At 64.6% G+C, this 15,747-nt stretch overlaps 1 protein-coding gene across 1 annotated transcript in view; it reads right to left on the bottom strand.

Annotated features, from left to right (window-relative positions):
* Window positions 1-15,747, bottom strand: part of CAMK2B (calcium/calmodulin dependent protein kinase II beta) — a 91,698-nt gene that overhangs the window by 755 nt on the left and 75,196 nt on the right. Inside the window, exons 14-22 of the mRNA XM_060107903.1 lie at window positions 11,632-11,669; window positions 11,396-11,467; window positions 9,861-9,905; window positions 8,261-8,309; window positions 6,747-6,860; window positions 6,323-6,403; window positions 5,144-5,257; window positions 206-281; window positions 8-102 (exon numbers count right to left, since the gene is read on the bottom strand). Of these exons, the coding sequence (XP_059963886.1) occupies window positions 8-102; window positions 206-281; window positions 5,144-5,257; window positions 6,323-6,403; window positions 6,747-6,860; window positions 8,261-8,309; window positions 9,861-9,905; window positions 11,396-11,467; window positions 11,632-11,669 (684 nt within the window). The remainder of the gene's footprint in view (window positions 1-7; window positions 103-205; window positions 282-5,143; window positions 5,258-6,322; window positions 6,404-6,746; window positions 6,861-8,260; window positions 8,310-9,860; window positions 9,906-11,395; window positions 11,468-11,631; window positions 11,670-15,747) is intronic.

Genomic DNA, 15,747 nt, shown 5'->3' on the forward strand with positions numbered 1-15,747 from the left:
CACTCACAGTTCTCGAAGTAGAATCTGTGGAAGTCCATCCCTTCAACCAGGTTGCCCAGGGCTTCGGGCTCAAACGAGGTCAGGCCTGGGTCGCAGATTTTCCTGGGGGGCAGACCCAGGTGAGGAGGGGCCCCTCAGAACCCGCCCCGTCCGCCCACCCTCTCCCACCCGCGGCCCCAGGATGGGCCCAGGAGCCCTGACTCACGCATAGGCCTCAAAGTCACCGTTGTTGACAGCCTCGATGAGCTGCTCCGTGATCTTGATGATCTCCTGCTTCCGCGCTGTGGGGGACAGCCGCCCAGTGACCCGTGAGCCACGCCCCTGCAGCCCCGGGGGTGTCCCGCGCAGAGCACCCCCACCTCCCCGCCCCCTCCCCCTCCCCCTCCAGGAGGGACCCCGAGGCTGCCCAGCTCAGACTGCTCCCTTCAGGGCCACCAACGGGGTCCCCATTTCCAAGTCCAACAAGCCTCTGTCTTATTTGTCTTAAATACAACGTCTCTGAAAGAGGGAAATACTCTATCCGGAGTACAAAAGGTCTGGAGGAGGCAGGAAGGGGAAGCCAAGCCTGCCGTGCCCCAGTCCCTCCGGCTGTATCCCCTGGGCCCTCAGCAGCTGCAACACTGTGACCAGCCTTCCCAGCTCCTGCCCGCCCCCCGCCACGGACATTGCTCTCATAGTCCTTCTTGGGGAGGCAGCTGTCTACTAAGGGCGGGCTCACAAAGCAGGCAGGGGACTGAAGACTGCAGGGCCAGGCCTCAGTGCAAAGGCCAGGGAGCCGGGCCCAGGGGAAGGCAGAGTGCGGGCCTCACTGCCTTCTCTCCCTAGAAGGCCGCAGGCTGCCGCCTGGCCTTCCACCTCTTCCAGCCTCCACCTGTTTGTGGTCCTGGGCCCCCAGGCCAGTCCTCTGGCATCACCTTTCTATCCTGCACCCTCCACCTGAGGCCCTGGGCCGGCAGCCTTCTCCGCGTTCCTGCCCACTTGACCTCTGGTCCTAGACAGACCCAGTCCCCCGGGTGCTCGCCTGGGGGCTCCTTTATCTCTTTAACTACCATTTATTTTCAGGCAAAACATTTTAAACACATGGAAGAAGCAGAAAGAATAATATAGCCCACAGCCTGCTGATTCAAATCTGAACCATTTTCAGATTTGCTTTAGATTTCAAGAAATAAAACCTTCCAGATAAAGATGCAGATGCCTGTGTTCCCCTGAATCTTGTTCTTCACTCACTCTCCCCAGAGAAGTACCGTCCTGAGGTGCTTAACCACTTCTGTGCAGATATAGAAACACCCAAAGGCACACAGGAAACACACACGAGTGTGCACACAGGCACAGACACATCCACACGTGGTGATTTCTTAAAGCAGTGATAACAGGCCAGTGATAAAACGCAGACCCAAGAAGGCCACCGAAAGCACGATCCCACGAGCTCTGTCCCACAGTTCCCTCCCCGGTCACGGCCACACCAGCTGCACATGTCTGCGCACTCCCAGCATGGGTACTCGTGTCCCCCCTGCTCCCAGCAGCACATCGGGACCACAGACTCTCTGCACGGCCACTCCTGTGGGATGGGCATCACCACTCAACCAGGCCTAGTGATGGGCATCTGTAGGTCTCCAGTCTTCAGCTGCCAGAGCAGCCGGGACCAGCACACGCGTGAGTTGATGTGCGGGCTACATTCCCAGAGCGTGGGTTGCCAGCTCCAAAAAGGCGCAGTTAGCATTTTGAAGCATGTGCCCACGGCCCTCCCACCAGCACCTTCAGCTGTCTGGGCGCTCACTTTCCCAGGCACCCAGCTAGGAAGCGGACAGAGTCCACGGTAGAAGATGCTGCCTGCTGTGTGCGAGCCCAGGCGTGCCCATGTCTGAGCTGGGAGCCTGGGTCGTGCCGCACTGGCTCTGGACAGTGGCTGCAGTGTGAGCTCCATGACACCCAAGGGTGTCATGGTTGAGTGCATGCATGAGCATATGTGTGTGTGTGTGTGTGCACCTTCATGCACACGTGCGCAGGTGAGAGTGTGGGCACATGGGCATGCATGTGTTTGTAGTGTGTGTGTGCGCACACCAAACCGCAAGCACGCGTGGGCCTCCACTATATAAAAGAGACGCTCTCTCTGGACCTGGCAGCGCTTCTGCTGGCATCCTGTTTCTGATCCTCACCGAACTGTGTCTGGACTATAGCAGGGTTTGGGCTTAAGGCTGTCTCTGCAGAACCCGAGCCCCACCTTGTCTGGTCAGCCCTGGAAGCAGGCCTCCAGGAGGCGAGCTGTGGGCCCAGCTGCCCTGATGCCCCACGTCCACCTGCAGAGCTCTGTCCCAACACAGACACGAGCAGGCCGGCCTCTGTCCTCACCCTCTGGATATTTCACACCTCCACCCACACACCCCGCCCTCCCTCGCCCATCCCATCACACTTCGTCTCCCCTCTCAGGGCTTCCCCCGCAGCCTGCCCACCTCTCCACCTTCTGCCTGGGCGTTTCCCAATTCTGGGCAACCCTCTCTCCTCTGGGACCTCATCCACACCCATCCCCAGTTCACCTGTCACCTCTGCGGAGGTGGCCTCGAGCTTCAGGCTCTGATCTCCCCGCCCAGTGCAGCCTAGCTCCCCCACCAGACCCCGCCCAGAGGGCCAGGCCTGGGCTTGTCAGAGGGCAACACCCAGCCCCTGCCACTTCCGTCCCTGCCTAGGGCGGCCTGTCACCCAGGACCCCGCCGCCTCCCGCCTGTGGCACCAGGTCCAGCCCCTGCTCAGAAGCCCCCACCTCCCACCTGCGTTTTACTCTGTCAGCTCCAGGCCATCCTGCTGATCTCGCCAAGGGGACATCTACACACCCCGACACCCCAACGCTTGTCAACCCCCCTTCTTCACAGACGTCGTGAGCCGCCCCCCCCTCATGTGAGCCCTCAGCCAACAGCCTTGCAGCTGGAATTGAGTGACTCTTTTTCTGTTTTGTTTCCCGTGCACTCTGATTTTACAGTCACCCTACTGCACTGTGGTGAGCCGAATCTTCCACTTAATGAAGTAATACTGAGCGTTTTTAAACAAAGCGTAATTAAAAATGGAGTCAGTGTAAAGAGAAAGAATTAAGTAAATAGAAACCTATGGTCGCAGCACACACTGCAAAATCTGAAGTTAAGGAAACAGCCACCACGTCCATTCTGCAGATGGGAAAGCTGAGGCCACACGAGCCCAGTCACAGCCCAGGAGTGGGCTGGACGCTCCTGACCCTCGGAGGGGCTGCCCCCCACGTCTAACCCCACGCTGCGGAGCAATCCTTCCTCCCCCAGTGGCATGCTGCGCGAAGGGACTCCTGGGGGCAGGGGTGAAGCTTGTTGTTGAGAACAAGCCTCCCCCCACCAGACAACTCCGGGGACGGAGCTGAGGTCTGGCTTTAAGTGCAGCCCCCAAGTCCCCTCTGGCTCTCCTGGGGTGAGCTAACAGGCCAGGGAGGCCCGGCCGCCGGCAAAGGGTCCGGGGGGACCCCAGTAACCCCAGGTTGACCCCAAGCCGTGTCCCTCGGCAGCCACCCCAGGGAGGCAGCCGCACAGGATCAGCCTGGACTGTGCGTAATCCCTGACCAGGGAGAACACGGCCCCGGCCAGTGGGCACCGATCCCATGTACACACCGAGACAGCTGGCGGGGACGTTCCCGGGAAAGGAGGGTGCCCACAACCCAGCCCAGGGATGACCCTCTGCAGCCGGGCCTCGGTGCCGTGAGGGGCCGAACCCTGGTCCCAAGCTGGAGAGGGGGCACCCCGGCTCTGGCACTCACCCACTCAGCCCACTGAGCGTCATATCTCACCCCACAACGGCCCCTCAGAAGTCCCTTCTCCAGGCCAGCCCCACCCACGTTCCTTCACCCGAGGACCCTCACACAGGCCTATGGAGCTGGGATGCTGGGCCCGGGTGAGAGGAGGGTGCACATCCAGGCACGAGGACCCCTCTCCCTGAGGGAGACTGATGGGGGCCCCCCCGCCCTCGGTGCCCCCCAGGGCTTTGCATCTGCCCCTCCCCTGCACCCTGCAGGCCCGGCCACCCCCTCCATTCAGTGCTGGTCACAGAACCTTCTGTGGCCGCACCTCCCGGAGTCAAGCCCAGGACAGACCCCTAAAGCGGCAAGCCAGTGCTGTGGGCCCCCCGGGTCAGCCTGGGGTGCTCAGCACCCGCAGCACGCCCTGTCCTCAGAGGTCTCCACCTGGCCTGCGCATGTTCCTAGGGTGGGTCACAGCCCTGGGCCAAGGTCACGCTGCAGGTGGCCCCCTTGGGCACAACCCTCCGCATCTCCTCCCCTCACCGTTCTCAACTGTGAAAGGAGGGGCCGCAAGGATCCCAGAGATGGGGACGTGGAGGCCTCTAACCTCGGATAAGACGCCGCACAAATGGGCCACAGGCTCCGCTGTGCGCCCACCCGCAAGATCCTGGTCCCTCACCTCGGACACTCGCCTCCACTCCCCTCAGCCAAGCCCGGATTCAGGCCACAGTATTCAGGCCTCCGTGCCTCCCCGACTGCTCCCAGGGCCTCCCTCCCCCTCTCCCTCCTCTCGGCCCGGCCCCTGGGGCTGGCCCGCAGCAGGTGGGCGGGGGTCAGCACCCTCCCGGCCCGGCACTCACCCAGCCTCTCCCCCGCCATGCCCGGCCCCCGGCCCCGCAGCCTCTCCTCTGAGAGCCCGGTGTCTCCCCGGAGGTGGGGATGGCTGCCGCCCTGGGGTGTCATCCATCCCTGTAAGCGATACTGGCGGGCGGGCGGCAGACGGGCTGCAGCGGCTCCTCCCTGCCTGGGGAGGTGGCCCAGCCCAGTGCCCTCCCGGCCGGGCCCCCACTCCTAGCATCACCAGCGGGGGCGTAACCCCAGGCACCAACCGGCCGGCACCCGTCCCATCCTCGCTGTGGAAGAAACCCGCAGAGCGTGTGGCTCTAGATCTCGGGAACCTGCTTCCTGGTTCTCTTCCCACACGTGCATGTCTTTAGCCAAACGGCAGCTCCGTGTGGAATTCCCTGCACCCCACGTCCCCCTACCCCCCCCCGTCCCCCTACCCGCGAGCCGGCCCCTTCCCAGAGCCAGGGGGCGGCGCACCGCAGCCAGGGGTCTCCGCACCCCTGTGAGCCCCCAGGAGCAGCCAGCAGGGCCACTCAAGGTGCTACTTACACAGGGTGGGTGGGGAGCCTGGGAGAGCCGGAGGAGGGCAGGGTGGGGGGCCCTGGGCTTCTGGGGTCCCCGAACCCCTCCTCACCGTGTTCAGGATGTCAGAGATCCTGAGGGCTGGGGCGGAACAGACGAGACGTGAACACGAGAAACACGAGGCAGGCGGGAAACACACAGAAGACAAAACCTATGAGCTGATGAGCCAAAGCCAGAGAGAGTGGGTGGACGGGGGGGTCACGAGGGGACATGGGGGGACATGGGGGACGCAGGGGGACATGGGGGATGGAGGGGGACAGAGAGGGGACATGGGGGACGGAGGGGGACAGAGAGGGGACATGGGGAATGGAAGGGGACAGAGAGGGGACATGGGGGACGGAGGGGACAGGGGGGACATGGGGGGATGGAGGGGGTCTTGAGGGGACATAAGGGACAGGGGGGACAGAGTGGGGTAGAGAAGGGACGTGGCAGTGGAGTGTGACAGAGAGGGGTGTGGGGCACAGGGGGAAGCTTCAGGAACGTTCAGGCAGCTGAACCTGTCTGACCAGTTCAGTGGGGGCGCGTGGAAAGCTGCTGCGGGCGGAGGGTGCCCTCCATTGAAGGGCAGCCTGGCCCAGGAGGGGACAGAGGAGGCAGCCCAGTGCAGGACAGGCCCTCGGTCAGCGCCCGACAGGTGAGGAAGGGATGAGTGAGTGAAGGATGGGCAGAACGCCCAGCCCCTCAGTGGAGAACCCAGGTCTGCAGGGAGGCCAGGCCCTTTCTTCTCCCCTTAAACCCACAGGCCTGGGGTTGGGAGGATTTCTCTAATAGCTCCTGTGCCTGGGCTCCCCGGGGCTCCCCGGGGCACACATGGAGTCAGTGTGACTGGTAAGGGCACGGCCCAGGGTCCGAGGGGCAGGGCACGTGGGTGGGCGGCCTCACAGGCACCCTGCCGGCTGCCCTGGGCCTGGGAGACCCTCTGGGGGAGAGGCCTGGGGCCCTGGACAGCAGTGCGGGGAGCTGTGTGGGAGGTGAGGGTCGGGGAACCGGGGTGGGGGGGAGTTAGCGCGTGTACCCCTCGACAGCCAGCCAGGCCAGACAGTTAGCCAGGCCTTGGCAGCCCGGCCTGGGAGCAGCTGAGGCCGTGCACGGCAGGACGCAGGAGCCGCTGGGCAGCAGAAGCAGCAGGCCTGGGGCACTACTTACATGGGGTGGGCAGGGGGCCCTCGGCTTCCGGGGTCCCCGAGCCCCTCCTCACGGAGCTCAGGATGTCACAGATTCTGGGGGCTGGGTGGACAGGAGGCAAGACATATGAGGAGGCTGCCGGGCGAGGCTGGGGGAGAGGAAGCAGGGCCTCTGCTCTCTCCCGCGCTGGGGCCTGTCTCAGCATCACGGAGCCCTGGCCCTGACACCCGAGCAGAATGGTGGACCGGGCGGCCCCCCAGGCCAGTGGGGAAGGCCCGCACGGAGGGGAGCTTGAGGGTCAGAGGCCCTGGGGAGCCTCAGAGGCGGGCTGTCGGGGGCAGGCTGGTGCCCAAGCTCGGCCAGCCCTTGGCTCTCGAGCGCCCCCTCAGAGGAGCTGCAGGCCCTTCAGGGAGACCCCCGCAGCAGCAGGGGCCCGGCTACTTACATGGGGTGGGCAGGGGGCTTATGGAAGCCGGAGGCGGGCAGGGCGGGGGGCCCTCGCCTTCTGGGGTCCCCGAGCCCCTCCTCATGGAGCTCAAGATGTCAGGGACCCTGGGGGCTGAGTGGACAGATGAGACGTGAACACGCAGGTGAGGACACACAGGAGAGGAGGGGGAGTGCAGGAGAGGACCAGAGGGGCTAAGCTGGAGAACCACGCGGTGGGGTCCAGGGCTCCTGGAGCGCCATCACCCCCGCGTGCCCAGGGCTGTGTGATCACAGCAGGTACGTGAGGCAGACACAGGACCACGTGCAGGGCTGGACATGGGGCCTTTGAAGGCCGGCCTCCAGGTGGGAAGGTTGTGTGCCAAGGACAGCAGAGGCCAGTCCTGGGCCCACTGAGGCTTCTCCGCATCTGACGGATGACACAGCTGAGGTGAGAGGCCCCCGGGGCCCCTGTGCCTGCCCTGCCCTGCCCCACGAGGCCCCTCGGGCATCTGCCCACCCTCTCCCAGCCAGACAAGGGGTTGGGACGCGGCTGGCCGGGCTGGCCCTCTCCCCTATGCTCCTGCAGGCTCGGGCTGCCTCAGGCGCCCAGCCTGCTGAGGCAGGGACAGAGCCGCAGGACAGGGCCTGGGAGAGGTCTGGATGACCTCCACGCTCCAGGCTGATGGTTCGGGGCCTGCAGTCTGGAGAAAACACATGAACGTCCACCCTCCCTGCGCCCAGAGGCCAAAGCCTTACGCTCGCTTCCACTATGGGGCAGGGAGGATACTCAGGACAGGGTCACTGCATCCCCCCTAAACTGGAAGAGTGGCCACTGTCCAGCCCAGGGGCAGCCCTGAGGGCACCCAGCACTCATCTACAAGCATGTGGCCGAGAGGATCAGGCAGGCCCTCCACGTGGGGACAGGCAGCCTGGCCTGAGTGGAGTGGGGACCAGATCCCCTCCCTGGGGGCAGCTGAGAAAGCCGAGGGTGGAAGAGGGGGCCCTGGGTGAGCACACGGTGCCTGGCACCCTGGGGCCCTTGTGGGGCACAGACGGAGCATGGCCCAGCTCGGCCTGGGAGCCCTGAGAGTGGGTTGGAGCTCGCGTCTCTGCAGCCCACACCCCAATCCCACAACGAGCCCAGGAAACGCCCCTTGCTGCCCGTCCACGAATCAACTGCCAGCCGGGCAGTCACAGGTTTAAGGACCTTTGAGAGAAGAAACAGCAAATTCAACCGTGGGAACTGGGTGCACAGCCCCCAGAGCAATCTGGGGGCCCGTGAAGAGAACCGGCCCACCCAGGGCAGCGGCTTCCTCGCTGCTCAGGGAGCCCGGGCCCGTCAGGCTCTGCTTGGATGCTATGCCGGAGACTGCCCGGCGCTAGTCCGTACCCAGGTTCAGGTGGGACTGCGGCCCTGAGCAGGGTCAGCCCTGGGGGACACGCCCGCATCACAGGCCTCGGCCTTTCTCCATCCCAGCTCCCCACCCGCCGGTGGCCCGGCCCGCTGCCCCCGCAGGCGGGGGGCTGGGGTACCTTTTGTGTCTTCGTCCTCTATGGTGGTGTGGGTGCTGTCAGATGACTCCTGGGGAGACACGGGGAGACAACAGGTCAGGACGTGGCCTGAACCCCAGAAACCCACAGGCAGCGCTGGAGCTTCACACCAGCCCCAGGGGTCACCTGTCCCCAGGCTGGGCCACCATGTCCCCAACAGCTGAGGACCCCAACTTCCCCTTCTCCCCACAAGGCACACACCCAGTGGAAAGACTCCGTGTGCTCAGATGACTCATTAACAAGAGAGAAAAACAAGCTTTTTGGAATTCCAAGACTCCGGGTGAAGCACAAAATCATCCACAGCCCGTGCATTTTGGCAGACAGGGCGGAAGCTTCCAGTAGGTGCTCGGAAACCCTGGCCTGGCCCAGACAGACTGCAGCAGCAACCACACCTCCTCCCCAGGCCTGGACCGTCCAGCCAGGCCTGGCCTTACCTCTCAGGTGGCCTTAAGGGCAGAAAGGTGGCCCCAGCACCTCCTACCTCACTCCTGGCTTACTGCCCTTCAGATATAAAACCAGGTGCCAGCCACCTGTCACCGAGTCCCCAGAAGGCCTGCTTGTTCCTCAGAAGGAACATCTTAACAGGGTCCCCAAGGGACCCCCCGCCCCCTCCAGCCCCCTCACAGGACACACTGCTTTGGGCCCTGGGCCAGGAATGGGGGTGTCTACAGGTTGTAGGATCAGGGCTCACACCGCAGCCCCAGAAGCCTCACTGCAGACACAGCGTCCTAGGGACACCCATCCCTGGCCCCGAGTCACAGAGGACACCCAGGCTCTTCCTAGCACCTTGAGCCTGGGGGCTGGCCCAGAGCCAGTTGCCCAAGGCCCCCTGGTCCTGGCTTATGGCTGGGGTGTGTGGGGACCCTTTGAGGATCCCAGGCCCAGGGGGATGTCTGGTTCTGGAAACACAGCATGGCCGCCCACCCCAGAGAGCCAGCCCCTTCCCTGGCCGCGGGGTGAAGATGCCGATGGGATGGGAGCTGATGCCAGAGCAGAGAGGAGGGGCAGGAGGAGGGGTCAGCTCAGCGGGCAGCACCGGGCGCAGTGGGCAGAGGCGGGGAGCGACGGGTGAGGTCAGGGGGGAGTCTGTGCTGCTCCCCTCCTCCCCGCCCCACACTCGGGGGCACGCCGGGCCGCCCACGCCGGCCCTCCTCCCCCGGAGCATGCGGCCCTGGCCGCGCATCCCGGAGGACACCCAGGCTCTTCCTGACTCCCCGAGTCTCTGAAATGGGCCCTGCATTCAGCTGCCCCTGGCTAGGCTGGGCCTGGCCATCGCCAAGGCAGGATGGAGAGGGTCTGAGAAGTGGACCCTGCTCAGGACATGAGGAAGCCCAGGCTCCTGTGTCCACCGTGGACTTGGTACAAACATGCCTCCAAAAAGGGCAGCACCTGGGGCCTTTCCCCAAAAGGGAGCAGCCCGCGGACCTGGGGGGCTCTGTCCTGCCTTGGGAGGGGTCCCTGCGCAGTTGTCTTGGCACAAATGCTTCCCCGGGGTCAACATCCCAGAGCTTCCCCAGGGCCAGGGGGTCTGCCTACTGCCTGAGCAGACGCTCCCAAGAGGGCGGTGGGGAACGCGCAGTACCTTGGTCCCGTCCACTGGGTTATGAATGACGGTGGTTTGAGGCTCCTACAGAAGAAGGAAGCACAGAGGAAGGAAAGAGGGAGGTGAGAAGAGGAGGAGAGCGGAGGCCCCCCAGAGGAGAGGAGAGGAGAGGAGAGGGTGGCAGCGCAGCAGCACGGCGGCAGAGGGCCAGCGGGGAGGAGAGCAGCTGGAGAGAAACCTGGGACGATGTGGATGGAACCAGCAGACCTGCCCGGACCTCGCGGGCGCCTGCGACGGGAGGGAAATGGAGAGTGTGCGCCTGAGGGCGGTGGAGAGAAGCCACACGCTGGGTGCCCTGCATTGGGCGCTCCGCCCCCTTCCTTTGTCACTGGGCCCTCTGCCTCAGGCATGGGCGGAGCACAGGATTGAAGATGTCATGGGGGTGGGGTGGCACATGGGATGGATGGGGTCCGAGACGGGGCTGGCTGCGAGGCCGGCACATGGGACCCTCCCCTCCTGGGCCAAGGCCGCCCTCCCACTCGCTGGATGGCCATTCGGCAAACCCAGCCTCCCCACGGGCGGTCCAGGGCTCACTCCCAGAAGTGTGGCCTGGGGCCTGCGGGGACACCAAGTGTGCTTTCAGCAAACTCAGAACCTGCAGACCAGCAAACCCCAGCCTCTTGGGATGGCCTGCTCTACACGAGACACCATAGGCACACAGCATACTGGACAGGAGGGCCGGTACCCACTGGCCACAACCCTGCACCACCAGCTCCGTCCCCTGGACAGGACCCTCCAGGTGAGGGCTGGCGCTGGCGGGTCCCTCTGACCTCATGTCTGCCCAGCCCTCCCCAGCAGGAAGCCCTGAACCCTCCAGGCAGCTACAGGCCAGCACAGCCATAGAAGTGTATCTCCCCCCACCTGCCTCGGGGCCTGCAGGACACAGACTCTGATGGGAAGCGCCATGGCTGCTGCTGCCCTAGACCCGACAGCTGCTGCTGGGCCGTCACCAGGTAAACCACCAAGAGGTCTCTGTCTCCCTCCAGATCACTGGGCTCTGAAGCTAAGGTCAGGCCCACCCATTCTTCCTGGGGAGAAACCAAAGGCCCCCACCTCCCAGACAGCACACCCCTGCAGCACCCAGGAGAGGGGTTGGCGAGGGAGTCCCCACCGCCTAGCCTGTCCTCACCCCCGACCCCGGGGCCACTCTCCCTGAAGAGCCTGCCCGGGCCGATCTCTGGGTCAGCCCGTTGCGAGCAGAGAAGCCGAGCAAGGTCGATGCCCTGGATCCTGGCTCTCAGCCTCACCGGCTCCCTGACGGGGCTCTCACTGCTGACCCACAAGTCAGCAGGGGCCTGTCCGCTGCACCCAGAGGGTCTCTCTGGCACAGCCTGAACTGGAGTCCACCCTCACTCCCACACCCGAGCGGCGGTGGGGCTGGAAGGGCCAAGTGTCGTCTGTCAGAGACAGGCTGGCAGCCAGACCCCAGCTTTACTGCAGGCCTCCCGACAGGTGGCCACCACACAGCCGGGGTACGGGGGGGCCGAGAAGCGGGGGGCTGAGGGGTTCAGTACCAGGGCAGCTGGAGGAAGCGTCCCCTTGGGGCTGGTGGCAGCTGCACTGTTTTTGGTGCTATTCGTCTGGGGCTGCAGAGAGAGGAAGAGAAGCCATTAGGGAGAGAATGAGGGGGTCACACCCCTTCCTTGGGAGGGGAGGAGGCCCAGAGGGAGCTTCGTGGATTGGGCAAAGCTGTAGGCTTGAGACTGGGCGGGGGGGACCCAGACTCCCCAGGGCCAAGCCAGCGCCTCACCTTGCCTCCGTCTGCTTTCTTGTTGAGTAAACTCTTGGCTGCTGCATTGGAGGAAACAGACATGATGAGTGAGGGGCCCGGGTCCCACAGCAGCCCACCCCCTCGGCGTGAGGCAGCCTCGGTGGCCTGCGAGGAGCCTGGGCTCCCCAAGACTGAGCGAGCAGGCGACCCAAGGTCCCAAGGCAGAGGTAGCTTCTGCGCCCAGCTGGGGACAGAGCGGGCCTGTGTCCTGTGCCGAGCAGGGCTGCCCTGGGGAAGGCCTGGCCAGCGCTGCCCGAGGACCCCCGGCCCCGGGACAGGGCCTTCCCCTGGCCATCCGCCATGACCTTGGAGGACACCAAGGTTTCTCCTCCCACCTGTGACCAGCAGTTTCCGGGAGGGCAGCATGCAGGTGCCCCGAAAAGGAAGGCAGGGCGCTGCCCCTCACCCGAGATGGGAACACAGAGCAGGACAGCAGGTTGGACTGGTAGGCACCCCCATGTTCTCAGGCAGGCGGGGGGGTGGGCTGCAGCTGGCCACCCACCAAGGGAGGGGCTCGTCCCAACCCCAGGCGCCTGCTCTCAGCCTCCTGGCCGCCCCCCCTGGCAGACCGGACTTGGAGCCCTGCTCCCACGGCCAGGCCTCAGGCCACGCCTCTCAGCTCAGAGCCCCGGTGGGGCGGGGGGCAGCCTCACTCTCCCTCTTAAACCGCCCCGCAGCCCGAGCCTTGGGGCCACCGCTCGGCCTTGCTCTGGCAGCGCTGGCTGGGCCAACTCAGGCCTCTGTGCCCACCCACCAAGGACCTTAAGCTCTGAGTGACATCAACGGGATGACACACCTGGGGGAGGGTCCAAAGGGCCACCTGCATCCCAGGTTCCCACCACCCCTCAGAAGCCCAGGCCCAGCAGATGGGCCCGTCTCACTCCAGCCTTCCCTGCCCCCCCGGGGAGGAGGTCGGGGGCAGCCCGGCCCTGCCTCTGCCTCTCTGTACGCCAGCTTCAGAGGCCCTGACCTGCCACACCCCACTGGCCCTTAGCCCCCCAGGATCTGCACCCTCTGCAGCAGTTAGTTTTAATTACAGAACTCGAAAAAAAAAAAAGAAAAAAAAGGAAGTCAGCTTACCTTATGGAAAAGGAAAGGTGAGGAGGGGAGGAGAGGGAGTGAGGAAGAAAGGAAGAGAGAGAGAAAACAAGATTTGTGGACGTTCAGGCAGGGAGTGCAAGTCTGCAGCCCGGGGGCTCAGCGGCTCCTGCCTCACCCGCCCTGCCCACGCTCACGCCAAGCGGTGCCCCAGGACAGCCGGTGCGGGTTAGAGAAGCAGCCCTGGGGTCGGATGCCGGAGGGTGGGGTCCCTCACCCTGGAAGGAAGGTGGCACAGTCCCCACCGCCGGCTCCAAAAGCTCTGGCTGGCCGGCCCTGAAGGGGAGGCCGCCTGCCCAGAGGGAGGAGGGTGGCCCCCGGCAGGCCTGCAAGGGGACCTTTCCTGCTGGGAACATCCATGGAGGCCGTTGACTCGGGCCGGCACATCAGAAAGACCCAGAGAGATGCAGCGATTCTCTAAGTGCGGTCCCCCTGGACCCCACCCCCGCCCCCGCCAGCAACATCAGCATCTCATCGCCTGGGCTGCCTCAGACCTCCTGAGGCAGAAACTCGGGGGTGGGCTCGGCATCAGTTTAACTGTTCATCTGCTCTGGGGGATCCTGACGCTGCTTCAGTTAGAGAACCACTGGTCAAGGTCCCCAGTGCAGTGACCAGGCCAGTCCCAGGCCGCTGGGCCACCCCCGGCTGATTGCCTTTCCCTGTCCAGGTGGCCATCGCCGCCCTCCAGGCTTTGCTTTGGCACACAGGTGGCTGCCCCCAGCCAGAGGGCCCCGTGGGGTCATCAGAGACCTGCTACACTGGGCGCAGCTTCAGTTCCCAGCCTTCCTCCCCAACGGACCCATCCATTCCCTCAAGTTTCCCTCCCAGGATCCACAGGCCAAAGTTTAACGAGAAGCCTGACTCCTGGCCCAACCCTGTCACCCGGTGGGCTTCACCCCGTGAGAAGCATCACAGTACCCCAGCGAGTGAAGGGACCACAGGTCATCCCTTTCCTCGTCCCCCAGTTCATCCTCCCAAGGGCGAGGCCTCACCTGGTGAGGCCGGACTCAGGATCACACCCTGCTGCCCCGGCAGCCCTGCTCCACGGGCATCCAGGACCAGAAATGCCGCCTGAGCAGGGCCACAGTCCACTTCCCGCTGCGGGGACTGTGACAACCTCCCAGGCGGCAGCTGTGTCCGCATCCCTGTAACTCACGACGGAGGAACAACCCGGCCCTGCAGACGTGGGAACTCCCGGGCCTCCAGGGCTTGCAGCCTCACTCCTGACCAGCATGGCCCAGCCTCCCTGCTGACCCCGAAGTGGGGGTCGTGCTGTGGTCACAGAGCCCAGGGACCCTGTCTATGCTGGCCGACCAGCTGGCCGGACACAGCTGGAGGAAAGTGGGGTCCAGCCCGTCTTGAAGGCACTCGTCGTGAGAGCTGAGCAGGCGAGCAAGTTGACCCCGCCCCCAATTTAAGGTGGACAGTCTGCGGAGAGTCACCTCCCCATGCCACACAGCCCAGCCGGCTGAGTTAGAGCCAGTGCACGCCACTGCTGGTCTGAGAAGTCCGGCCAGGGCCAGCCCAGTGCCCTGGTGGGGGCAGAGTCAGCTCTGCCTGGCCTTCCCCTTGGGCAGGAAAGGGGGGCCCCTGAGTCAGACCCTGGGACAGTCGTGGGTCTTAAGAGGGTTCCCTTCAGTCCCTGATTCTATCAAAACCCACATTCCAGACCGTGCTACACAGGACGGTACCAGTTCCACTTCCTAACAAGCCACCCCTCCGGGGACTCAGTCGGCCACCACGGCCCAGGCTCCAGGAGGCCCTGCAGCAGACACCTGTCTTTGTAATCGATTCCCGAACACTCCTCCTTAGGAACCCCTGTAACCTACACCTGCGTGTCTGGGTGCAGCGTGTCTGGACACACAGCTGCCGTCTTCCTGAGCGCAGCTCCTGGCCGCCGCGTTTCCTGGAAATTCACATCTCTGTCTGAGAATAATTCCAGAATCCTGTTGACTCCCGTCTACACTAGCGGTCAAAGGCATAGGGAGTTTCCTTCGTGTTTCCTCAAGTCGAATTCAAGTGGAATTCATTACTACACAGCAGAAGCCAAGGTGGACCAACCAGGCACCCTAGACCCCCAGAGATAAGCAGAGACCCTCTGCCCCGCCCCGGCCCGGGTCCGTGGGGCCAGGCCACCACTGCCACCCCGGCAGTTTGCCTGAGTCTCCTCTTGGTGAAGGCCAAGTGGGACTGACCAGGCCGCCTTGATGAACTGCAAGAGATCTACAAAGACACCCGGTCTTCCGCTGGCCGAGGGCACTATGTCACCCCAGGGGCCGTCATCCACAGAGAAGCGATGGCCTTGGGACTGAGCCCCCTGCCTGCCGTGTCTGCTGGGTCCAACGCACTGGCTGAGGTGGGCTGACCTAGCGGGGATGGGGGCTCAGCCCACAGGGCCCAGCCTTTACCTTGTTCCCTAGCTCGTCACTCAGGGACAGCCATGCTGGGCTCCGTCCACATGCACGGACCACCCCCAGGACAGAGCGGCCCTGGGCGCCGGGGGCAGAGCCGCACATGCTCGCGGCCTCATGCACGGACGCTCCACATCCCCTTGCAGGCAGCGGGCATTGCAGGTGGGAGCCCCGGGCAGAGAGCGGCTCAGAGGCGCCTGCCTCGCTCACCGCCGCCCCGCCCCCGGCTTCACCAGGAGCCCCTAGTCTCACTGTCCCGTGTCCCACTGCCCCTCCCTCCCTCTCAGGTGCTCCAGAAAGGCCCAGAAAATGAAGCTGACTCAGGACGACCCCCGGGGGCCTGCCTGCTGGACCTGTCACCGGGCTCACGGGAGGAGCACAGGCCCTCCTGCTGAGGACAGCCCTACCCTGAAAGCCCCAGGAGGCAGCGGCCGGGGTCCTCTGGGTGGGCAGGTGGGCTTGCGCACCCTGTGGGATCATGGGGTAAGAGCTGGGCTGGATGTGCAGCAAAGAAAGGGCCCGGGGGCTTCCCTGGTGGCGCAGTGGTTGAGAGTCCGCCTGCCGATGCAGGGGACACGGGTTTGTG

The sequence above is a fragment of the Mesoplodon densirostris genome, chromosome 9 (assembly GCF_025265405.1).
Source record: "Mesoplodon densirostris isolate mMesDen1 chromosome 9, mMesDen1 primary haplotype, whole genome shotgun sequence".
Classification (NCBI taxonomy): Eukaryota; Metazoa; Chordata; class Mammalia; order Artiodactyla; family Ziphiidae; genus Mesoplodon; species Mesoplodon densirostris.